Source organism: Canis aureus, chromosome 4, assembly GCF_053574225.1.
Source record: "Canis aureus isolate CA01 chromosome 4, VMU_Caureus_v.1.0, whole genome shotgun sequence".
In the NCBI taxonomy this organism is placed as follows: Eukaryota; Metazoa; Chordata; class Mammalia; order Carnivora; family Canidae; genus Canis; species Canis aureus.
The window spans coordinates 12,492,580-12,517,856 of NC_135614.1; the positions used below are offsets into that span (position 1 = coordinate 12,492,580).

At 39.1% G+C, this 25,277-nt stretch overlaps 1 protein-coding gene across 5 annotated transcripts in view; it reads left to right on the plus strand.

Annotated features, from left to right (window-relative positions):
• The first annotated feature begins 5,362 nt into the window (after positions 1-5,362).
• Positions 5,363-25,277, plus strand: part of BICC1 (BicC family RNA binding protein 1) — a 270,938-nt gene continuing 251,023 nt past the window's right edge. For 3 of the 5 annotated variants that reach the window (XM_077894583.1, XM_077894584.1, XM_077894585.1), the window contains exon 1: positions 5,975-6,234. In XM_077894583.1, coding sequence (XP_077750709.1) covers positions 6,045-6,234 — 190 coding nt within the window. In that variant the 5' untranslated portion in view covers positions 5,975-6,044. Of the gene's footprint in view, positions 5,609-5,974; positions 6,235-25,277 lie in introns of those variants that run through there. The other 2 variants (XM_077894588.1, XM_077894587.1) reach the window with 2 other exon arrangements.

A 25,277-nucleotide genomic window follows, 5' to 3' on the forward strand; every position in this document is an offset into this window, starting at 1 on the left:
GAGAGCAGGACAGGTCAGGAATTACAAATCCTTCAGTATTGTTGGAGTGTGAAATGTAAAAAGAGAATGAGGGGGGATTGCTAAATAGGAGCCTGCTCATTTAATTGAGTAGTATCTGGCCATACGTTGAAATTATTCAAGAATCACTGAAATGTCAAGGTTTTAAATTAAAATAGGAAAGTAGTTTTAACATAAATTTCTGAAACTCTTACAAAAATATAGGAGTTCAAGATCAATAGTTTCATATTTTGCTTTAGAAGAAACTAGTCCAGGGAAACTAATTAAGAGCACCTAGAACATAACACCAAATTCATTTTACTTTAAAATGTTTCCTGAAATGGGATGCCTGGGTGGCTCAGTGGTGGAGTGTCTGCTTTTGGCTCAGGACATGATCCTGGGGTCCCAGGATCGAGTCCCATATTGGGCTCCTTGCATAGAGCCTGCTTCTCCTGTCTCTGCCTTTCTCTGTATCTCTCATGAATAAGTAAATAAAATCTTTAAAAAAGAAAAAAAAAATTCCTGAAGGGGTGCCTGAGTGGTTCAGTTGGTTAAGCATCTGCCTTCAGCTTAGGTCATGATCTCAGGGTCCTGGGATGAAACCCCACATTGGATTCCCTGCTCAGTGGGGATCCTGCTTCTTCCCTTCCCTCTGATGCTCCCCCCTGCTTGTGTACATACACTCTCCCTGTCTTTCTGTCAAATAAATAAATAAAATTAAAAAATAAAATGTCTCATAAGTTTTTTTCATTAGATGAGCACTAATAAGTTAGACATGAATTTCTAAGGTAAATGTAAGATAATGCTCCTTTAAAAAATCTCTTATGGGTTTTCATAATTTGTGAACTTGAAGATTTTATATAAAATTTTCCAGTGATTTTTTTTCTTGATTGCATTACTCCATTAGAAAAAAATCTACACAATTGATTATCTGGCATCTGATCTATTCTTATACTTTGAGTAAGACAAACAAAACAAACATGCTCTATAAAAACAAAAAGACAAAGAAAAACAAAAACAACAACAACAAAAAAAACAAAAAGACTATCAGTTATTCTAACTCTGGTTCAGTTTTTGTAGAAAGAGCATAGGACTCAGAAGTTGTAAATTCAAGATTCTGCTATTTATTTATCATTTCAATCATAGTATTATAAGCATATGCTACTTGATTAGATTTTCTAAATTTAAAGCCATACATCCATATGGTTTAAAGAATCAAATTGTTCTAGAAGACTTGTAGACTTGTATAAAAACCAGAAGTACCATATGCCTTCCTCCCATTTCCTATTTTCCACAGGCAACCACTTCCAACATTTTTAGTTTGATTCTATTTTTATTTCCATGTCTCCAGATGACATGCTTGTATTGCCACTTCTTAATTTTCAAAAGCTTATCATTACCTATTGATGTTCTCCTAAAGCACTTTTTCACCACTGCCCTCCTCAAAGCCCCCACTGTTCCTGTGAATATGTTCATATTATTCAAACATTCTATTTAATCTAGAAGAAATCTCAACCCTGAGATTTATGACCTACTCCAATTTGAGCTCTCCTTTCACTATTATCCTGAGGACCCCCTTTGCCTCTATCCTGTGCTAGATCTCTGGTTCCCCATGTTCCATGTTTTTCTCTTCATCTTGATTTACTCTCTTGCTTTGGTGACACACAATCTTCAGTAGCTTACTCAGAAACAATATAAGGAAAATAATCTCTTTTGAGAGATCTCATACCTAAGAATGAATTTGTCATGTATGACTGATATTTTTGTGATTATAAACTTCTACCTTGGAAATTATTTTCCATCAGTCACTGATCCATTGCTTTTTAGCTCCTGGTGTTTCATCCATTTGGCTCCTATGTTTTCTCTGAACTTGCACACAAGAAGCTTAGCACTGGTGGATATAGTTAGGAGAAGCAGGCAGATCCTATTATACATTTGTGACTACCAACATCAACTGGACTCTCAACAGTACCAATTCATTTTCTTACAGAAGCAAAAAGCTATTTTAAAACTCTGTATACAGGGCAGCTGGTGGCTCAGCGGTTTAGCGTAGCCTTCAGCCCAGGGCCTGATCCTGGATGGAGTCCCATATCAGGCTCCCTGCCTGGAGCCTGTTTCTCCCTCTGCCTATGTCTCTGCCTCTCTCTCTCTTTCTGTGTCTCTCAGGAATAAATAAAGAAAATCTTTAAAGAAAAAAACTCTGTAAACAAACTAACATGAAAACCTCTAGTTTCCTCAAACCTCTAATCGCAGCTCTCCTTCCCCCACATCCTCAGCAGGTGATTTTGACTTTTACTCTTGGTAAAATAAAAGCCATCAGGTAACAATTCCCTTGAGTTCTAGAAATGAAACCTGCAAACGGACCCACATTTATACCTACCTGTTCATCTTCAGTTTTGCTTCTACTTGTGTCTTGGAGTCTATTCTATTTATGCTTGCAAAGTCTTTATAATATCGATTCCTCCTCTTTTTTTTTCTTTTCTCGTATTTTCAATTTTTGTCAAATGGATCATTCTTAGTGGTTTTTTCAATTCTCAAACCTCACCTATCAAATTAGTCATTCAACTTACCAGCCAACCAACCTAATAAGCAACAAACAGCCCTTCTTCTACCTACATTATCCTTCTCTCTCCTTCTCTTTTCTCTCTCCTTCTCTTTTCAGCCAAACCTTTTCCAAAGAGTTGTCTTTACTCCTCACTTCATTAGCTATATTCACTCTATCACCATTTCATTCTGATTTTCTTGCTTAGGTCCCAGTGACCTCCATCAAAAAATTTTGACCTCCCTACAATACAAAGATCATCACACTTCCTTTTTTAGAAGTAGTCTTTTCCTGGGCTTATAAGACAAAACTTTGTTTTGTTTTTCCTTCCTCTCTTATTATCCCTTATATCTCCTTTCCATTGTCATCTTCTTGATCACTAAATGTTAGAATTTGTGAAAGGCTCTTTCCTTGGTTCCCCCTTCTAATTCTCTTCTCTTTCCCCATACAGTTTTACTCCTTGTATATGGCTAATTATTGTCTATAAACAAATAACACATTTTTGTCTCCAGTCAGTCAAAATCTCTTTTCTGAACTCTGGACCCATATGTCCAATTGCTTATATGACATATCTTCTTGGGGTCTCAATGGCACCTGAAACTCAGTATGCCCAATTCAAATTCATCTTTCTTCTAGTGAAGTCAGTCCTCTTCCAGTGTTTCTATTTTAGTTAATGGTACCTATTTTTCTCTAGTTATGTTAGCCGGAACTCTAGAGTCATTCCTCACATTTATCTCTCCATCACCCCATATCCAATCCATCACCAATCTAGTTGATAACACTTGCAATCACAATATTTTTCAAGTCCTCTCACATTTCTCAATCTTCACCACTCTAGGTAAGCAACCAATAGCTAATATCTAAACTTCCTGGATAGTCTCTTAATTGGTCTACTTCTACCCTTGTCCCACAATCTACTCCCCATACTATAGCCATAGTCATCTTTTATTTTATTTATTTATTTATTTATTTATTTATTTATTTATTTATTTATTTATTTATTTTTTCATAGTCATCTTTTAAAATGCAAATCTAAGTACATTATCCTTTACTTAAAGCCTCTATATAGCTTCTTTCTGTTCTAAGGATAAAGACAAAAACTCCTAACTTGTCCTACAGGGCTTACATACTCTTTACCTCTCTTCTCTCAGCTAGCACCATCTCATTCCTTGCTTTCTTGTACCAGCTTTGCTGACTTTTCTTTTAGGTCTTCTGATGGAGGAACGTACATTGTTTCCTCCAGCCATGGGATCTTTGCTTATGCTGATACTATTAAGAGCCAATATAGCTTAGCGGCTAAGCACAGAGCACTTGAAGTCTAATTTTCAAGGGAGACTTCCTGGGTTCAAATCCTGATTTTATAATTTACTTAGTTGTGTAAACTTGGATTATTTATTTTGCCTCCTATGCCTCAGTTTCCTCAACTGAAAAATAAGGATAATCACAATATCTACCTTCAGGGATGATAGAATGATCAAATAGTCATTTGTAGGGAAGGCCCACTCTCCTCTTTCTTGCCCCGTTAAATTCTGCTCAAACTTCTGTTCAGCCCGAGTCACTTTCCTTGAGACTCTTCCACTGACATCTCTGATTGAATCCAATTACTCCATTACAGATTTTCCCCTATCTTGAGTCTCTTATTTGTAATGCTTAATATAGGTGCAATTTTATATTTTTCTGAATGATTAATGTATTTAGATCAACATTCTATCTTTCTCATTAGAATGTCAGCTCCAGGAGCTTAAGGATGCTACTTGTTTTTGATAACTCTTCTTTGGGCCTAACACAGTCTCCTGCATATATCAGGGTCCCCTCAAATATTTCTTGACAGAAAAAGATGGTAAGCATCCCTAATGGAAGGCTCCTTGATGACCCGTTTTGGTGTTTAAGTTAGTGCTTTGTACAATAAGTTCACAGAAGGGACACATGGTAGTCAATTAAGCAGTTAGACTGTATATCTGCTCCCAGTTTTTCTCTGAGCAGGAAACTTTTCTGTTTAATAAGGTAGGGGTTTTGTGGAAATTATGTGTCAGGTACATGGACCTGGGTTTGATTCTTGACTCCATTTTCTGATGCTATGTGACCTTAGTCATGTCACTTGACTTCCCAGAGTCTTAGTTACGTCACCTGTCAGCACACCACAGTACACAGCACAGTCAATTCTTGTTAATCAGGCAACTGAACCTATACGAGTTTCTGTTCACCCTAAGTATAGCTTGCCCCTTGCGTAAGCCAGTAAGCCTCCCTCTGCGGCACAGTAACAGCTTTCTCATTCAACCCCCACCCCCCTAAAATGAGATTTTTTTTTTTTTTTTTTGCTTTTGGTCACAAAACAAACCGGGATGAATCAGTGTGAATGCAACGTAGAGTTCTGAGGGCATTACTGGTGCAAGCAACTTTCTTTTTCCCTGCTGCTTCAAGTCCAAGTTTACAAGTGGCAATGGGTGGCCTGGCCTGGGCAGTTAGGATCAATCATATGGTCATTTGCTGGTCCTCATCTATGAGGCTGACCTTGAAAACAGAGAAGAGCCCTCGGTCCCTGACAAGACAGGCTGCCCAGATGCCAAATGGATTCAGCTAACCACCATTTCCATCTCAGGGGTCTTTTCTCTCCCCCCACCCCCCACCCCCCACCCCGCCGCCTCTTTAAAATCAGCTGAATCCATTCCTTTAGAATCACATGGAAAATGACTCCCTCCACACCTCATTCAAGAAAAAAAAATCTTCCCTCACAATAAAGAGTAAGCCTCTTGTGCATTTCTTGGGCAGCTTGACCACTTCGCTGTGGAAAGAGGAGTGAGCTGGGAATGAACTGGGCGAAAGCAGCGACCGCCGCGATGCTGCAGGGGACGGACATTGTTTCTTCCGCTAGTCACCTCCCTTCTCCCTCCTCCTGTCTCCAGCTCGAGCGGCCGACCGAGGCTGCGAGTTCGGCGTAGTGAGCCTCTGTACCGAGGGGGGCTGCGTGTGCATCTGTGTGCGTCCCGGGGCGCTGTGCCTAAACCCGCCGAGTGCGTTTGAGGAGCCGCGAAACCACGCGCGGGGGGCAAGCTTCGTGGTGCGTACGTGGTGAGTGTGCGCGCGCGAGGGTGTCCGAGCGCCGGGGGCGGCCCGCCCGCCGCGGCTCCCCGTGGGCCGGCGGGGCCAATGAGCGCGCGGCGGCCGGGGCGGCGGGCGGGGAGGGGGCGCCGGGGCCCTGCGGATGGAGGCGCTGGCGGCGCGGCGCGCTCATTCCGCGCGGGCGTTGCTGGCCGGGGGAGGCGCAGTCCCCGGCCCGGGATCGCGGCCGGCACTCGGGGCGGCGGGCGGCTCGCGGGGCTGGGATGCGCCAGGGGCTCCGTGGCGGCGGCGGCGGCGGCGTCGGCGGCGGCCCGGGGACGAGCTAGCGCCGCGGCGCGGGGAGCCAGTCGCGCCCGGCCGGCGAGCGGAGGCGGCGGCGCAGGCGGAGCGGCGGCCGCGGTCGGAGCCGGAGCCGGAGCCGGAGCCCGAGCGCCGCGCGCCCACCATGGCCGCCCAGGGCGAGCCCGGCTACCTGGCGGCGCAGTCGGACCCGGGCTCCAACAGCGAACGCAGTACTGACTCGCCCATGCCGGGCTCCGAGGACGACCTGGTCGCCGGGGCGCCCCTGCACAGCCCCGAGTGGAGCGAGGAGCGCTTCCGCGTGGACAGGAAGAAACTTGAGGCCATGTTACAAGGTAGGCATCCCCCGCGTTCTCGGGCTCCCGGCCGGAGTCCCCTCTCCTTCCCGGACCTCCCGGCCCCGCGCCCCGCGCCCCGCTCCAGCCCACGGCCGGCTTGGGCTCCCCGGCCCGCTCCCCCGCGAGGCCGCGGGACTCTCCGCCCTCACGCGCCTCGCGGGTCTCAGGGCCGGGAACCTTGGGCCCCTGACTTGACCCGCTTCAGAAAAGCCAAAGGCCGAGTTTGCGCCGGCGCGCCCCGGCTGTGTTCCCGGCTACCTTGGAGCTGCCGCCTTACTCCGGACACCCCGGCTTCGCCCCGGGACCCGCTGAGTCCGCGCGGGGTGTGCGTGACAGTGACTCTCTCCCCACTCCCTCAGAGCCTTGAATTCTAGCTGTGTCCCTGTGTCTCCTCTGGTCAGTGTCCACTTCCTCCGGCCGAGGGGCCTTGTCTAGCTGTTGGGAAACACTGCAGATGTCAGGGCTTAAGATAGGAGTGTCCCCGCGAGGGAGAGGGGCCTGGATGGGGGTAGCAGCCAGAGCGTGGGGACTGTGTCGGGGTCGTGCTGCTGGGTTGGAGGACCTGTGTGTTCATCTCCTGATAGGCTTGTAACACATCTTGAGTCACAGATCATAAAGATCTTCCTGTGCTGTGAGTTTCTGTCTTACACAATTGTGTGTGTGTGTGTGTGTGTTTTGTTTTGTTTTGTTTTTTAATTCCCTCGTTTCTCTGGGACTTTCCCAGGCACAACAGCTTTAGGACTGGAGACAAGTTCTGAGTTTTATAATGGGGGGATGGGAGTTTTCAGAGTGAACGCTCAAATGTCCAAGGTCATTTTGGCCTTCCTTAAAAATGTTAATTACTAGTTTATCTGTAAGCCACCAGTCTGGTCATTTCCCTCATCTAGGAAAATAGCGGTAGTTTGAACGACTGTCATTCTTAAAATACTGTAGAGGACCAGACATTAATTTGACTCAGGATGTATGGTGGATTCATTCAGTAGGTAGCGTCCTTATTATCAAGAGAAGTTTGGAGCTTTCCAACTTTCTTTTGTGGCTTGATGCCTCAAAAAGTCAACTAACTTTGACTTTATCAGTCAGTGCATCACAACATGGGAGCTATTTAGCCCTCCGTGGAAATGCAGTGGCTTTGAAAGACAATTTAGCAGGTTATTTTAAGAGAGAACAACATGTTTTCCAAGACAATAACTTGGTAGAAACAAATAGCAGGAGTGTTTGGCTGGCGTTTTTTGGATGAGCTACAAACTCATCTGCCTTGTTGCTTATTTTTATTGATAAACATCCCTAGGGCTTATCGTGTCTCTTTTTTTTTTTTCCACCCTTAAATTATATAATTTTCTAAGAGAGTTACTTCTGTGGTAAATTGTTCAAATAAGAATATTGTATAGTGGATTTAGAAATTAGAGTGGTTTTGGAAATTAAAGTTGTATTTCAATAATCCATTTTAGTTTCATTTGTTCCATGGTTCTTTTTGCCTAGTTTCTGATTCTAAATAAAATATTAAGTTTATTCAGAAAAATACTGTGAGATTGTTTCCCACATGAGTTTGGGATAATGTAAAGGGTGGATCTTCTAATAATACTATGTCTTCCTTACCTGTTCCATCTATGCACATACAGATAGTGATAAGCATTTAGTTTCTAGGCAGCCCTCCTGTATAACTTGAGTTTTGGAAGTGGATTTATTTTTTCAATTAATTGATTTTTGTTTAGAATAAAATGAAATATGGGTGGTGTATTTTTTAAATTTGAAGGTATGCTACTCTGACATGAGGTGGTTTGAAATTGCTGCAGTGAAAAAGTTTTGTTTCACAGGAAGTCCTAACAGTTAACGTTTCTTCAACAATCTACGTATAATGAAATATTTACATTTCAGCCCCAAAGAATTCTTTAATGATTGAACATAGTGCTTTGATTAACTTTCCAGAAATCACCAATAAATGAATTATGCCTTCTGAGAAGGTAAATTTTGAACTCATTTGACAATAGAATGGTGCATAGTGTACTAAGACATTTTGTGATGTGTGCTTCCTAGTGTCAATTATGTAAAACAACTATGTTTGAAGGAATGAGACAAGTTTTCTGAACCAAATGTAATTCTGGGTCTCATTGTTTTAAACCAGGTGATTATAGCAAGAGTGGGCACTGGAATCAAACCTAGATTCACGTCCCACAGATGTTGGGACAGTTCCTGGGCTCTCAGTCTCACTCTGCCTGTCTCTAAATGGTGGATTAGTATTTCTCTAATACTAATAGTTGATTAGTATTAGTATTAGCAAATGATAATTGTATTTCTCTTGGGGTTTTGGAAGAATTAAGAGATAATTCCTGATAAGCTATGCTATGCTGTTTGACAATAAGAGCTTAATGTCTATTATATGCTTTTATTGTTGTTAATAATAAATATTACAGCATGGATTCAAAAGATTTCCTGTGCCTACTATAATTTCTGACGTATAGGGTATACTTTAAATTTGGAGAAACAAAAACTTTTGCAATCTCATATTGGGAAAGTAAAATAGAGACTAAGGAGGTTTGCAAGTATTCTAACATTGTTAGATAATCTTGGGTGTAAAACTTTTCATTTGCAAAGTGTCAAGTAGGTAAAGTATTTGTCTAGTTGGATTTCTGATTATGTGAATCTGGTTTGCCATTTTTCTTTTCATAATTGCCTTAAAATATGTGCAGATTTCCAGTTTAAAGCAGAATAAATAAGATTATCTGTCCTGAAGCCTACATAGTGCAAATTAGTGATTATAATGCTTGGAATTTGTTTCTAGAGAGACTGTCCTGGGGGCGAGTTAATCTTTAATGGGTTGTATTTTTATTAGTAGAGAATTTCTTCTATGCAATGGACCAAAAATTCAGTGAGGTTAAAATATGGGCAGTAGGGCACTGATCAAAGAAATGAAATACCATTCTTGGATGATCAATGAATCCCAAAAGAATTTCTATGCATAAAAACACCAGACTGAAAATGTAGGGAAAAAATTGTTAGTTTTTCTTTTCTTTCTTTTCTTTCTTTCCTTTGTGTGTGTGTGTGTGTGTGTGTGTGTGAGAGAGAGAGAGAGAGTGCTAACCACTTTGGAACCGCCTTGCAGAGTATCTGTCATTTTTGTTTGAGTCTAAATGAAGATTACCACTTTGGTTAGTTACTGGTTTTAAAAATGGGAATTATTTTCAAGTTTATTGAGGTTTATGGTCAGCCTGGAATGGACACCATGGACAGCACTGTTTAATAATAAAGAAAAATTGTTTTTAATTAATTTAATACTGATTTTCAAAATTTAGATTTCATGCCTTGTGTGAGATAATAGTATTGATTCATTTAAGTCAAATATGAGTTATGGTATGTAGAGAGAGGGAGGAGAATAGTATAGAAAAAGTCTGGGAGAAAGTAGGAAATAAATAAGTCAGAAGAGTCAGAAATAGTCTTGGTGTTTGGTAGGGACCCAAGAGGCAAACATGGAATATGTATATTTCTGTCTCTCTCTCTCTCTCTCTCTCTCTCTGGTTGTTTTACATCTTACTGTTATACTTTTCTTCTTAAGTTAAAAATCATACAAAAAAATTCCTGCATACATGTAGAAGCAAAGGCATTTTCCAAATTCCCAATCCCTTGTGTCATCATAGAAAGAAGAGTTACAAGGTGGGAAATGGCCTGTTTTTACGAACTGAGGTTGACATCTGGTGGGCTTTTAGGATATTGCTGTGAAAGACTTTAAAAACCATGTTGCATTTTTACAATAATAGGCACAATGGGGATCACTTACTTCTGCTTACTTGAGTAGAAGAAGCAGCCACTAAGGTTATCAACACATCATTGATTAAAAGTAAGAGTAACAAGTATGTTATCTCTTCCAATTTAGCAAGTGAAGTGAATCTTTAGGGACGATGGTCTTATTTTTTAGATGATTTATGGGAAAAATGTGAAGCAAAGTGTCTGGAAATTGAGGTGTACTGAAAGTGAAGATAAGAGCTAAGCTGAGTATAGTTTTATAGCTAATGTTGGACTAAGGCTAATACAACAGGAATAAATCAAATAACTTGATGAAGCTTAGTGGTTAAAAGCACAGGGCTCTGGGCCAGATATGGATTCAAATCTTAATGCTACCTTCTAATAGGGAACCGGGGAAAATTCTTCACCTGTGGCCCTCTTTCTGAAAGGGGGTTTTAGGGCATCTGGGTAGTTCAGTGACTTAAGCATCCAATTGATTTTGGCTCAGGTCATGATATCAGGATTGTGAGATTGAGCCCCGCATTGGGCTCCGTGCAAGGTATAGAGCCTGCTTGAGATTTTCTCTCCCTCTGCCCCCCATCCCCAATAAATAAATACATAAAATAAAAAGGGGTATAATAGTTCTTGCATCTTGACTGCTTGTGATGATTAAGAGAAAAAGATGTAGGTAAGCATCACAGTGCTGGCCTTATAGCTTCCTGAAGCTCATTTATTATTGCTGAATAAATGAATAATAACTATAGTCATTATAAATCATAGTTCATAAAATGCACATTCTTATATTGCAAATGAAAATCAAGTGTATTGGAAAATGAATTAAATGGTCTTACGATAAGTAAATATTCATAGCTATCTAAATATTCTTGGCCTTACTGGCAGCTCATAGTGTGATGAGTATATTAGCTTCTTGTAAAGGTGGTTGAGTATATACTGAATAAAGCTATATTAGAGATGAGTATGCAATTCTAGATTTTGCTCAGACTGAAAGGGCTTTACACCTTTGTTAGTTGTCTAGTTGTCCTTGCCTGGAGTATTTTTCATTCTTTAAAGGGTCCTAAATAAATTACTTCTGACATTTTTACTAAAGACTAGCAGCAAAATCAGTCTCCTTTCTAGTTTTATGTTGCTTTGAACTTGTCATTCATTGGTGTCTAGAAAGAGACTTTTTTTCAAAATCTGTGCACAGGCTTACATGTTGTATTTGTTCACTTGTAAAATGGGGACAGTAGTCCTGTCTTGGATGTTGTGAGCACTGAATGAGATGATGCATGTGAAATGTGTAGCCCAGTGCCAGGCACATGGCACTTTGTGGATGTTAATGTAGCAGCAGCCCTGTGCCATGTGACGGATAAAGATTTTGGAACACTAGAGAGCAAATGCTTGCTTTTATTTTATTTATTTATTTATTTATTTATTTATTTATTTAGATTTTATTTATTTATTCATGAGAGACACAGAGGCACAGACACAGGCAGAGTGAGAAGCAGGCTCCATGCAGGGAGCCCGATGTGGGACTCGATCCAGGGTCTCCAGGATCACACCCTGGGCTGAAGGCGGCGCTAACCTCCTGAGCCACCTGGGCTGCCCAAATGCTTACTTTTAAAACAACTACATGTCAATCCATTTTGTTTAGTGGAAGGGATGATTTATTTTTGAGAAGTCTTTCTCCTGTCAGAGAATCCATTGGGACAATGGTAGTTGAGTGTGAAAGCAGAATTGAAGGATAAGATCATGTTATAAACAATGAAAAAGTGCATTGAAAATTGTGTAGCTTGGCAGTATGAAGCCCAGGTTCTGCCGTCAGAATTGGCTGGATCGGGGTCTTAGTGTCACTTCAGCAGGGCCCTATAAGGGTAGCATGAGACGGGCATTATGTCCCTGTCCTCGGGACATCGAGTAAGCACTCTCAGTACATGCATGTTCTCTCAGTAAGTCTGATCTTTGCGAAGACTTGTGCGGTGTTGGTGGAGTTGATCATTGATAAGTTAAAACAGAAAGGTTTGTCATATGGCTGATTTTAATAGGCAGGTATATATTTGGCTGTGACTAACAGAAAACCGAACAGAGTGGCTTAAACCAGCCAGGAGTTTATTTTCCTCACCTAATACAAAATCTGGAGCTCAGGGGTCCACCCCTGAATAGTTGCCCCAGGGGCATCAAGGAGCCCAGTGACTACCTTCCTCACCTCTGCCATTCCCAGTCTGTGGCTTTTGGCCTCATTGTTATAGAAACTAGCTGTCTGTGCCTGGAGGTGCATCTTCGGTCAGGGGAGGGGAAAAGAGGAGAATAAACATTGTTTTCTGCTCAAAATTTTGAAGAATAACCTAAACATTTTGTGGATGTTACATATTTATAAATCCATTTCCTACCTACTAAGCTACTAATAACTATAGGTGATGAAAACATTATTTGTAATAAGTATTATTATTATTTTAATTTATTTATGATAGTCACACACACAGAGAGAGACAGAGAGGCAGAGACACAGGCAGAGGGAGAAGCAGGCTCCATGCAGGGAGCCCGACGTGAGATTCGATCCCGGGTCTCCAGGATCGCGCCCTGGGCCAAAGGCAGGCGCTAAACCGCTGCGCCACCCAGGGATCCCTGTAATAAGTATTAAATCCCACTGGCATTTATGATGCTGGCATATACAAACGTAATGCTCACTTTCTAGCTATAAAGTAGTTTCTCTGTTACATTAAATAAGATAAACCACACATTAGTGTATATATTGAGTTTATCTGAAGCTTAATTGCATCTCTTCTATAGGAAGATGCTCAAACATAGGATTTGAAAATTAGCCATTGAAGTTATTTTTCTTATTATGAAGGTAATATGAACTTATTTTTTAAAGATTTTATTTATTTATTCATGAGAGACAGACAGAGAGAGGTAGAGACATAAGCAGAGGGAGAAGCGGGCTCTCTGAGGGGAGCCTATGTGGGACTTGATCCCAGGACCCTGGGATCACGTCCTGAGCTGAAGGCAGATGCTTAAGCACTGAGCGACCTAGGTGCCCTGGTAATATGAACTTATATAGAATACTTGAAACAGATGTAAAATAGAAGACCCAAAAGTCATCCCTAATCTAGCAATAATCACTGTAAGTGTTTTGGGAATCTAGCAAGAACCACTTGTAGGATTTTTGGGAATTATTTCCGGGTCTTTAAACAATATACGCACATATAATTTATTTTTACGACAGATTTTGAGTTCCTACTGTATCACAGGTACAGTGTTAGTGTTAGGCTTTGGGGATGCAATCAAAACCAAGATAGATTTGGTTTCGTGTCTTGTGTTCCTTACATTCTAAACTGGGATCACACCCAGTTTTTCACTTACCATTGTGTCATGAGGATTTTCCATCTCATTAAAGATTTTTGAACAGCATGGTTTTATTTTATTATTATTTTTTAAAAGATTTTATATACTTACTCATGAGAGACACAGAGAGAGGCAGAGACATAGGCAGAGGGAGAAGCAGGCTTCTGTGGGTAGTCTGATGCGGGACTTCCTCCCAGGACCCCAGGATTACGACCTGAGCCAAAGGCAGACGCTCAACCACTGAGCCACCCAGATGTTCCTGAGCATGGTTTAAAATGAATATAAACTATCCCCTTGACATATCATACTTTGCTTAAACCTTATGACATAAGCATTTATGATAAAACTTTTCCCAGGAGGGGAAAGAGCCTAGGGTTTTTACTCAAACTGACTGGGATTCAGATCTTGGGCAGGTTGATAACTCGTGCTTGGGTAAGTAAATAACTTCTCTGAGCCTCAGTCTTTTTATCTCTGCAGTGAGGATAAAAGTATTGAGGATTAGAAATACTGTGTATAAGCCAGATGCAGTGCCAGATGCAGTGCATATACTCAAAAAATGGTAGATGGTGAATATTAATATTGCTGTCCCAAACACTCTTGCCTAAAAGCATGGCTTGCATCCTGAATATTCTCTTATGAAAAATTCTTACTAGTGAAATTTTGGGGGCAAAGGGCATGGATATTTTAAGACTCTTGATAAAGTTTGCAAAATTATTTTCGAAAGTTTCATAGGTTAGGCAGAAGAGACAACAGATTTGCAGGATGTCTGCTCCTTTTGCCTTTGATCTTACAACCTGGCTTGTTTGGGCTAGTAAGTGTGAGAAATTAGGATGTAATTGAATTACCTATCCAGATTTAGAGTTCTATATGTTTCTTTCACTAAAAATTTTGAATGGTGTTTATTTTACCTGATTAACATGTCAGATTCTTAAAGTCTGTGTGCATTAAAATTACCTGAGAAGATTGTACAGAAACTCTGGACTTGTGTTGGAGATACTGATTGTGTTGGTTTGATAATTTCAGTAGTGGTTGGAATCTGCATTTTGAAAAGAATCTCATGTGAATCCAATGTAGGTGATCTAGGGCTACTACACTTTGAGAAGTGTTGCTATGTGGTTAGATAATGATGGCTAAAATTAAGAAGATTCAGATCCTTTTCTTTCTTTAATTTTCTTTACTTTTGAAGCTTATACTTTCTCCATGTTAAACCATCTTGAAGCATTTTAGTCTAGGAGCATAATTTATAACTGGCACAGCGTTGTTTAGAGTGGCTTGTTGTATGGGACCTGGGAAGAGCCTAAACCTGTGGGAGGATATATTCCTGCGGGAGGATATATTGTTTTTATTATGGCACAGCAGGCTCAGAATAAATTTAATTTTCCTACAGATTCCCATTAAATTAGTTGTAATAGATATCTATTCAATATATTATGAAATAATTTAAAAGGACACATTTGTTGTTACAGAAATTTAAAAGGCAGTGTGAAGGGAACTTTTAAGAATAAAAACAGTCATCAGTAACCCCAGTATACTGAAGCTATTTTCATTTTTCTGCCTTGAAATGTAGTTTTGACATACATAATAGTTTTGACTATTTGCATAGTTTATGTAGTTCATGCTATAGTATTAACTACTACTTTGTATTTAGTATTTTAATTTAATATATTAAATGTTTTTGTATTTCCTTTTTTTTAAGATTTTATTTATTCATGAGAGACAGAGAGAGAGAGAGGGGCAGAGATACAGGCTGCTGTTGAGATCTGTGTTTTACAGATAGGGAAGCTAAAAAACCCTTTAAACTTGGGGCATCGGTTTCTTTTTGGAATTCTTCGTGGGACTAGACACTAGTTTTCTTCTTAGGGTTGTTGCAGAGTTGAAACTCTTATGCAGTATAGAGATACACCAAATCTCGATCTAAGATGCTAACCTGTCCTCCAGAATAGGGTAGTGTTTCCCCTAGTTCCCTGCTGAAACGCAGAGGAATGTGGTAGTAGGTGCACAGTTGGGTTAGAATTCTTGGTGAGATTGCACATATTCCAAAGCTCTGCCTTGTACTAGCTTTGGTTAACTTTTCTGTTTTCTTCACGAAACAGAGATAATAACATCTCTCTCCCAGGGCTGCAGTGAAGATTACATGATAATTTGTGTAAAGTTGGCTCACAGTTGATTCTCTGTACATGATCTGTATGTTTCAAATTCATCTCTTATTCCTCTTCAGCACCTAGTCCAGTGCAGTGTTTATGACCCATGAATAAATGACCCATGGTGGAATTGGACTAAAAACTGCTCATTTTGGGCTATGGACTTGACATTGACCTCCTGGAATGGAACTTTAAAGGTAGGGCATGTACTTAGCCTTAAGATATATCCCAGTTCTGCCTTACATAAATAAGGCATAGTAATTGTCCACATGCAAGGTGGTCTTTCTTTACTTTTAGTCCAGGAGCTATGTAGAATGTTGTACTATTAGTGATATATTAGTGCAGAGATTTGAATTGAGGATATGGAAAATAATTCAAGTGAGGTTAATGCTGAGTAATTTGTCTCTGTTTCTGATCTGAATTAGTTTTATACATTGAAATTTGTCAAGGTAAGTATAGTTATTTATTTAGATGTAGATACTGCATTATCTCTTTCTTACAAGAATACATCTCCAGATACTTGTTTAAATATGATTTTAAAGCATTTCAGATAAGAGCTAATCTTTTTTGAAATAACTGTTCTTTTATGTTAATTGCTCATTGTACTAGGATAGTCACCGACATATTTTTAGTTAGAAGAAAGTAAACCATTCCTCTCAGAAGAGTGGGTAACCAGGAGTCAGGTGATTTGAGTTCATTATCCAGTCTTGCCATTGACATTTTACAAGTCATTTAACTTCTCAGGGTTTTGGATTAGATTTCCCTAAAATCCTTTCCAGTTTTAGTGTTCCGAGTATTTTGCATAGAATACAATAAAAACCCAATAGTGTTTGGCATGTGGTGATAGAAGCTCACTGAGTTTACATACATAAGTCGTTTGGGTAGGAATTTGCCTTTATGAGTACTATACACATGAGCCTTCACAACCAGTGGGGGAAGAGGGTGGAATGAAGACAGTTGGAGTATCCTGGTTTGGAGGAGCAAGTATTCATAAGACAGCTGACTGTGAGCTCTGTTGATGTCTTGGCAGTTTTCAGTGTCCTGTGGGCTAGGTTCCCTAATTTAAGATTTTCTACTGACCAGGATGGCAGTGCTAACCATAGTTGAAACTTGTTGGTGTTGACTTAACTGATTTAGATGAACAAAGGAGATCATGTGCTTCCCCATGTAGCATCTTTTTGTTACATTTTCCTTCTTCTGTAACATGTCCAGTTTTCAAGCTTCATGTGCCAAGATTTAAACATGTCATATAGGGATCCCTGGGTGGCGCAGCGGTTTGGCGCCTGCCTTTGGCCCAGGGCGTGATCCTGGAGACCCCGGATCGAATCCCACGTCGGGCTCCCGGTGCATGGATCCTGCTTCTCCCTCTGCCTGTGTCTCTGCCTCTCTCTCTCTCTCTCTCTCTCTCTGTGTGTGTGTGTGACTATCATAAACAAAACAAAAAAAAAAAAATAAAAAATAAACATGTCATATAAAACACTACAGAATCATGGTAGGGAAATGTAATAATGTTCATTAGAGTAAAATCTCAATTAAAAAATATGTCCAAATTTAAAGTATTTTCAGAATTATTTTAATTCCTTCTTCATTATTGAGCTCTAACACACTATTTATCTTTAGAGGACCATTAAAGCTTGTATTATATATTTTTTGAATTGGTCCCTTTATCATATTCTGAGCTTTTGAAGTACCATTTAAGCAAAAATCAATATTTTGGTAAGAAATGGCTGTCTTTTAAATTGCTTGATTATAATGGTCTAATTTAAAAAGCCAGAAAAGTGTTTAGCATGAGTATTACAGGACGACTCATATAAAGAAATGCTTATTTTAATCCAGGGGATTGTTTTTCTTCATTTATTTTTTACATTGGTAAAGGAAACCCAAGATTAGCATAAATCTATAGGGTTTTTATTATTTTTGTTACAGGGGTCTATAATTTAGTAAAACATTGCTGGCAGTCATACTGTCACCAAAACAGAAAGATTGCCTTCAAAAATATATTTGCTGTCAGTGAATGGACATCTGAGATACATTATCTATGGAAAGTGTATTTGACTACATCAAAACATCTAGGCTTGAGCAACAAAATATAAAAGTATATTTGAATTTGAAGGAAGTTCTGCATAAATGATTAGCTTTAAAGCTTGTGAAAATTGTTTTATTATAAATCATTAGAAGTAGTGAGGCCATCTGAAAAACCCAATGGGCAATTGCTGTGTTTAAAAAGAATCATGAGGTGATGTTAAGGGACTTCACAAATGAATAAAGCTTTTTACCTATAAGAGGAATACAGTCTAGGGGCAGCCCTGGTGGCTTAGTGGTTTGGCGCCGCCTTTGGCCTGGGGTGTGATCCTGGAGACCTGGGATCGAGTCCCACGTTGGGCTCCCTGCATGGGGCCTGCTTCTCCCTCTGCCTGTGTCTCTGTATCTCTCATGAATAAATAAATAAAATCTTTTTTTTTTTTTTTTAAAAAGAGGAATACAGTCTAGTAGAAGAGAGGAAACCCTCCTATACACAATAACAGAAAAGAAAGGGAGATCCCATGGAGTAAGGTCCTGCTTAAATAATGTGGTTCTTAGCCTGGGGTTGCCTACCTCTGTCCCTTAAGATTAGGGCTTGCAACAGCTAGCTTATTTGGGAAATCCTCTCAAGAAGAGGCTAGGAGAGTCAAATGGGGAAGAAAAAGCCAAAGCCAATACAGTGATGCGTTATTAACTTGGTTACTTCTAAGGGTGACTACGTTTAGTAGTCTCAGAGTCTACATCCCTAAATCATTCATCTAAGGCACTAAAAGGAGAAGTACTTGTCTATAAGCTTGTATACATCTTTCGAGAGGATTGGGGGTTGACCTATGAGGTTTGCCTTTTTTGCACTTCTGGGTTACATATGTGTGACACCTCTTGAGCCTGCATGCATCCAACCAGCTCCCATAGCAGGAAGTGAGAAGTCTGGCTGGTATAAGCTTGAGATGAGGTCTCTTAACAAAGAATGAGTTGACACCTGCACACAGTCATTACTTTTAGCTTGGAAAGAGAGTGGAAGAGATGAAGTGTAATGGAGGTGAGATAATGTATAATATGGTCTGTACAATACAAAAGCTGTATGTATTTTAAATGCAAAAAAAAATTTAGAAAGTGGGAGATAGAAGTGAAGGTCAGTACCTTTTATTTTAAACCAAAGAGTAGTCTTTACTGTGAATTTTTGGTGACTGCTGTTGTGTATGTTTCTGTTGAGTTTTTAATAATGTGAGAATATAGAAATAGACTGGTCTGTGGTCAGAAACATGGTAGAATAGAAAACTCCAGAACTCACTCCCCTGTAGAAACACTGACTTAGTATTCAGTCCAAAAAGCCATTATGACCCTGCCCAGGCCTACTCAGAGGCAAGAATAGCTGCAATGAAATGGGTCAGAAAGATAGTTTCATTTTATTCATATCAGTCTCTCTTGCAGGCTAGTAAAGCTAGTGATTAAAAGGAAAAGCCCAATATGCTGCTTGTCCCTTGGAAGGGAAAGAGAATAGTGGAACAAATATCCAGTGTTTTCTTGGAGTGGGTGACTACTTGAGGGGTTGGTTTATATTTTGTTGCTTGACTTGGAGTGCTGATGAGGAACTGGTATACTTTGGATGCCTGAGGCATCTTAAAACGAAAGAGAGCTCAGCAGCTTATGATCCTGCTAGAGAAACTGCAGTACTGTAGACAAACAACAGAGGGAGAAAGAGACTAATGCCTCATGAAAAAGAAACTGGAAAATCTCTCAAATTGGAAAATTACATTAGCCCAGAGAACATGTGTCCTTGTAAAATGTTTGAGAGGCCCCCAAAATCTCTAGCCAGGCTGACTGATAGTAGTCTTCCAATATACAAAGCCAGTCTATAAAATTTGGGGGAGGTGGCTGCTTTTTTAAAATGCAAAAATCACAACAAAAAAATATGGCAAATAACAAGGCACATAAAAAAAGTGGGGAAATGTGGCTCAATAAAAACAAAAACAAAAACAAAAACAAAATAAATCTTCAGCAACTGAGCGTAAAGAAATGGAGATCTATGAATTACCTGACAAAGATTTAAAAATAATTGTCTTAAACTCAGTGTGCTTCAATAGTTTAATTGAGAAATTCAGTAGAGGGGATCAACAGCAGACTTGATAAAACAGAAGAAAGAATCAGTGAATTTGAAGACAGTTCATTTGAAATGATCAAATCAAAGGAATGAAAGGAAAAACAAATGAAGAAATCTGAAAAAAGCCTAAGGGACAGATGGGACACTGTCAAATGGACCAATTTATACAATATGGGAGTCTCTGAAGAGAAGAAGAGAGATGAGTTTCTCTGAAGACACAATGACAGAAAACTTCCCAAATAAGGAAGGAAATGAACATTCAAATTCAAGAAACTTAAAATATTCCAACTAAGACGAATCTGAAGAAGTCCACACTGAGACACATTATAGAAAACCCAAAAATGGATTCTCAACTTATGGTCAACTAATCTTTGACAAAGCAGGAAAGAATATCCAATGGAAAAAAGATAGTCTCTTCAACAAATGCTGTTGGGAAAATTGGACAGCCACATGCAGAAGATTGAAACTAGACCATTCTCTTACATCATACACAAAAATAAAATGGATGAAAGACCTAACTGTGATATAGGAATTGAACAAAATCCTGGAGGAGAACACAGGCAGCAACCTCTTCTACCTTGGCTGCAGCAACTTCTTGCTAGATATATCTTCAAAGGCAAGAGAAATAAAAGTAAAAAATGAAGTATTGCAACTTCATTGAGATAAAAAGCTTTTGCACAGCAAAGTAAACAGTTGGCAAAACAAAAAGACAACCAACAGAATGGGAGAAGATATTTGCAAATGACTTATCAGATAAAGGGCTAGTACCCAAAATCTGTAAAAAACTTATCAAACTCAACACCCCAAAAATGAAAAAATCCAGTCAAGAAATGGCAGAAGACATGAACAGACATTTCTCAAAAGAAGACATACAAATGGCCAACAAATACATGAAAGAATGCTCATCATCATTTAGCATCAAGGAAATACAAGTCAAAACCACAATGAGATACCACTTCACACCAGTCAGAATGGCGAAAATTAACAAGTCAGGAAATGACAGATGTTGGTGAGGATGCAGAGAAAGGGGAATGCTCTCATTGTTGGTGGGAATGTAAGCTGGTACAGCCAGTGTGAAAAATATTATGGAGGTTCCTCAAGAAGTTAAAAATAGAGCTACCTTACAACCCAGTAATTGCATTACTAGTTTACCCAGAAGATAAAATGTAGTGATCCAAAGGGGCAATTGCACCCTAGTGTTTATAACAGCAATGTCCATAATAACCAAACTATGGAAAGAGCCATCGACTGATGAATGGATTAAGAAGATCTGGTGTGGGAATCCCTGGGTGGCTCAGTGGTTTAGCGCTTGCCTTTGGCCCAGGGCGCGATCCTGGGGTCCTGGGATCGAGTCCCATGTCGGGCTCCTGGCATGGAACCTGCTTCTCCCTCCTCCTGTGTCTCTGCCTCTCTTTCTCTCTCTATGTCTATCATAAATGAATAAATAAATCTTTAAAAAAATAATAAGACAAGCCTCATAGGGAGAAGGGGGCAAAAAAAAAAAAGATCTGGTGTGTGTGTGTGTGTGTATGTATGTATATATGTATGTATGTATGTATGTATGTATGTATCTATCTATCTAATGGGATATTACCCAGCCATCAAAAAATTGAAATCTTACCATTTGCAATGATGTGGATTGAACTAGAGGTTATTATGCTAAGCAAAATAAATTAATTAGAGAAAGACAATTATCATATGATTTCACTCATATGTGGAATTAAGCAGCAAAATAGAGGATCATAGGGGAAGAGAGGAAAAAATAAAACAAGATGCAATCAGAGAGGGAGACAAACTATAAGAGATTCTTAATTATAGGAAACAAACTGAGGGTTGTTGGAGGGGTGGTGGGTGGGGGGATGGGGTAACTGGGTGATGGGCATAAAAGAGGGCACTTGATATAATGAGCACTGGATGTTATATGCAACTGATGAATCGCTGAATTCTACTTCTGAAACTAATAATACACTGTTAATTAATTGAATTTAAATTAAAAAAGACATTATAATCAAACTCTTAAAAGTCAGGACAATCTTGAGAGCAGCCAGAAAAAAACAGCTTATATACAAGGATGCTCCCTTATGAGTATCTGCAGATTTCTCAGCAGAAACATTATAGGCCAGAGGGAGTGGGATAATATACACAAAGTGCTAAAAGAAAAAAAAAAACTGTCAAACAAGAATGCTATATCTGGCAAAACTGTCTTTCAGAAGTGAAGGAGAAATATAGATCATCCTGGATAAATAAATGCTGAGGAAGTTCATCACAACTAGATGTGCCTAATAAGAATTGTTAAATGAAGTCCTTTAAGTTGAAATGAAAGGACACTAGATAGCAACACAAAGCATATATAAATATAAAGATCTTCAGTAAAGAAAATACCTATAGGACATGTCCCTATAAAAAAAGATCAATGAAACACGAAGGTAGCAGGAGAGGAAAAGAGGGATAAAATATCTGTAAGATATATAAAAATCAATTAACAAAATTAAAAAAGTAAGTCCTTCCCTATCAGCAATTATTTTAAGTATAAACAGAGTAAACTTCCCCAGTCAAAAGATGTAGAGTGGCTGAATGGATTTAAAAAATGGGCAACTCTGTATTGTTTATAAGAGACTCACTTTAGGTATAAAGAGTACCCAGGCTGAAGGTGAAAGAAAGAGCAAAGATATGTCATAGTGAATAGAAACCGAAAGAGAGCAGGGGTGATACTTATACCAGACAAAATAAACTTTAAGTTAAAAACTGCTACAAGACACAAAGAAGGTGACTATCTAATGATGAAAGGCTCAGTTTACTAAGAAGATGTAACAGTTGTATGCACCTAATAGCAGAGTGCCTAGTTGTGTGAAGTAAACATTACATTGACAGAAGTGAAGGGAGAAATAGACAGTAACATAGTAATAGTGGGATATTTCAACACCTCACTTTCAGTAAGGGGATAGGAGAACCAGACAGAAAGCTAGCAAGGGAACAGGACTTGAACAACCTGATAGACTAGTTGGAACACTCCACTCAACAACAGCAGAGTGCACATTTTTTCTTAAGTGTACGTTGAATATTCTCTAGGATCACATGTTAGGCCATAAAACTATTCTTAAATTTAAGAAGATTAAGATCATAGTGGCTATCTCTTTTGACCACAGTGGAATGAAACTAAAGATCAATAGCAAAGGAAAACTGGAAAATTCACTAATATGTAAAACAAACAAACAAAAACACACACTCCTGAACAGTCAGTAGGTCAAAGGAGAAAACACAGGGGAATTTAGAAAATATCTTGAGACAAGTGAAAATGAAGACAAAAGATAAAATGTGGGATGCAGCAAAAGCAGTAGTACTGAGAGGGAAGGTTATATTGGTAAATGCCTATATTAAAAAAAGAACAAATTTCAAAGTGATAGTCTAACAACTTAGAACTAGAAAAAGGAGAAAGGAGCTAAACCCAAGTTTAGCAGAAGGAAGGAAATAGTAAACATTGGTAGGGGAAATCAATGATATAGAGAATAGAAAAACAACAGTAGAAAAACCAATGACATTAAGAGTTGGTTCTTTGGAAAGATTAATGAAATTGAAAAGTTCTTTGCTGGTCTACGAATAAAATGAGACTCAAATAACAAAAATCAATCATTAAAGTGGAGATATTACAAATGATGCCACAGAAATAAAAAAGATCATACAGGACAACTGTGAACAATTATATGCCAACAAATTGGATAGCCTGGAAGAATTGGTTAAATTTAGAAAAATATATGACCTACCAAGACTGAATCATGAAGAGTTAAAAAATCTGGACAGAGCTAGAATTGTTACGGAGATTGAATCAGCAGTAATCTTCCAATAATGAAAATCTCAGAACCAGATGGCTTCCCTGGAGAATGATACCAAACATTTAAAGAAGAATTGAATCCAGTTCTTTTCCAACTCTTCCTAAAATATGAGGAGGAGGGAACACTTCCAAACTCATGCTGTGGGACCCCCTGATGTCAAAGTCAAAGATACTGTAAGAAAACTACAGATTAATATCCCTAATGAACATTGATGCAAAGATCCTCAAAATATTAGGAAACTAAATTCAACAGCACATTAAAAGGATTCTACAGGGATCCCTGGGTGGCGCAGCGGTTTAGCGCCTGCCTTTGGCCCAGGGCGTGATCCTGGAGACCCGGGATCGAATCCCACGTCGGGCTCCTGGTGCATGGAGCCTGCTTCTCCCTCTGCCTAAGTCTCTGCCTCTCTCTCTCTCTCTGTGTGACTATCATAAATAAATAAAAATTAAAAAAAAAAATAAAAGGATTCTACATCATGTCCAAGTGAGATTATTTCTGGAATGCAGAAATGGTTTAACATGTGAGAATCAATCAGTATAATTTACCACATGAACAGAATTAAAGGACAAAACCCACATGATCTCAAGTGGGTAGTAAAAAGCATTTGACAGTATTCATCATCCTTTCATGATAAAAACATTCAATAAACTAAGAATAGAAGGAGATTACCTCAATGTAAGGAAGAGCAAATATGAAAAGCCACAGCTGATATCACTCAGTGGTGAAAAACTGAAAGCTTTTCCTCCAAGTCAGGATGCCCATTCTAACCACTTCTATTCAGTAAAGTACCAAAAGTCCTAGTCAGAACAATCAAGCAGGGAAAAAGAAGTAAGGCATCCACATGGAAAAAGACGAGGTAAAATTATTTCTGTTTGCTGGTGGCATGATCTTGTATGTAGAAAACCCTAAAGATGCCATACACACAAAAACTTAGAGTAAACTAATTTAGCAAGGTTGTAGGATACAGAATGAAGACACAAAAGTAAATTGCATTTCTATACAAGGACCAATCTGAAAATAAGAAAATAATCCCAAATATAATAGCATCAAAAAGATAAAATACTTAGGAAATAAACTTAACTGAGGAGGTAAAAGGTTTGCATATTGAGAATTACAAAATATTGCTGAAAGAAATTAAAGAAGATGCAAATAAATGGAAAGACATATATGTAGTTGAAAGGTTTAGTATTGTTAAAATGCCCTGCCACCTCAGGTGATTTGCTGCAAATGCTATAAAAATCTTAATCTCATGTTTTGCAGAAATAGAAAAAAATTTTAAAACTCTTATGGAATCTTAAAGTGCCCCAAATAGTAAAGTCAGTCTTGAGAAAGACAAAGTTGGAGGCCTCACACTTTCTGACTTCAAAACATATTATAAAACTACAGTAATCAAACAGTATGGCACAGAGACAGACATACTGACCAAAAGAACACAACAGAGAACCCAGAAATAATCTTTCCCTTATTTAGTCAGAAGATATTTGACAAAGGTGGTAAGGCCACATGATAGGAAAGGATAGTCTCTTCAGCAAGCAGTGTTAGGAAAACTGGAGGTCTGCAGGCAAAAGAATGGACCCTTACTTTACACCATATACAAACATTAACTAAAATGGTTCAAAGACCTAAATGTAAGACCTGAAACTGTAAAACTCCTGGAAGAAAACCTAAAGGATGGGCTTTGTGTCGCCGGATTTGGCAGTTATTTTTGGATATAACACCAAAAGCGTAGATACAACAAGCAGTAATAGACAAAAGGTATGATATTAAACTTAAAAACTTCTGTGCAGCAAAGGAAACAATCAACAGAATGAAAAGGCTACCAACAGAATGGAGAAAATATTTGGAAACTATGTATCTGATAAAGGATTAATATCCATATTATAG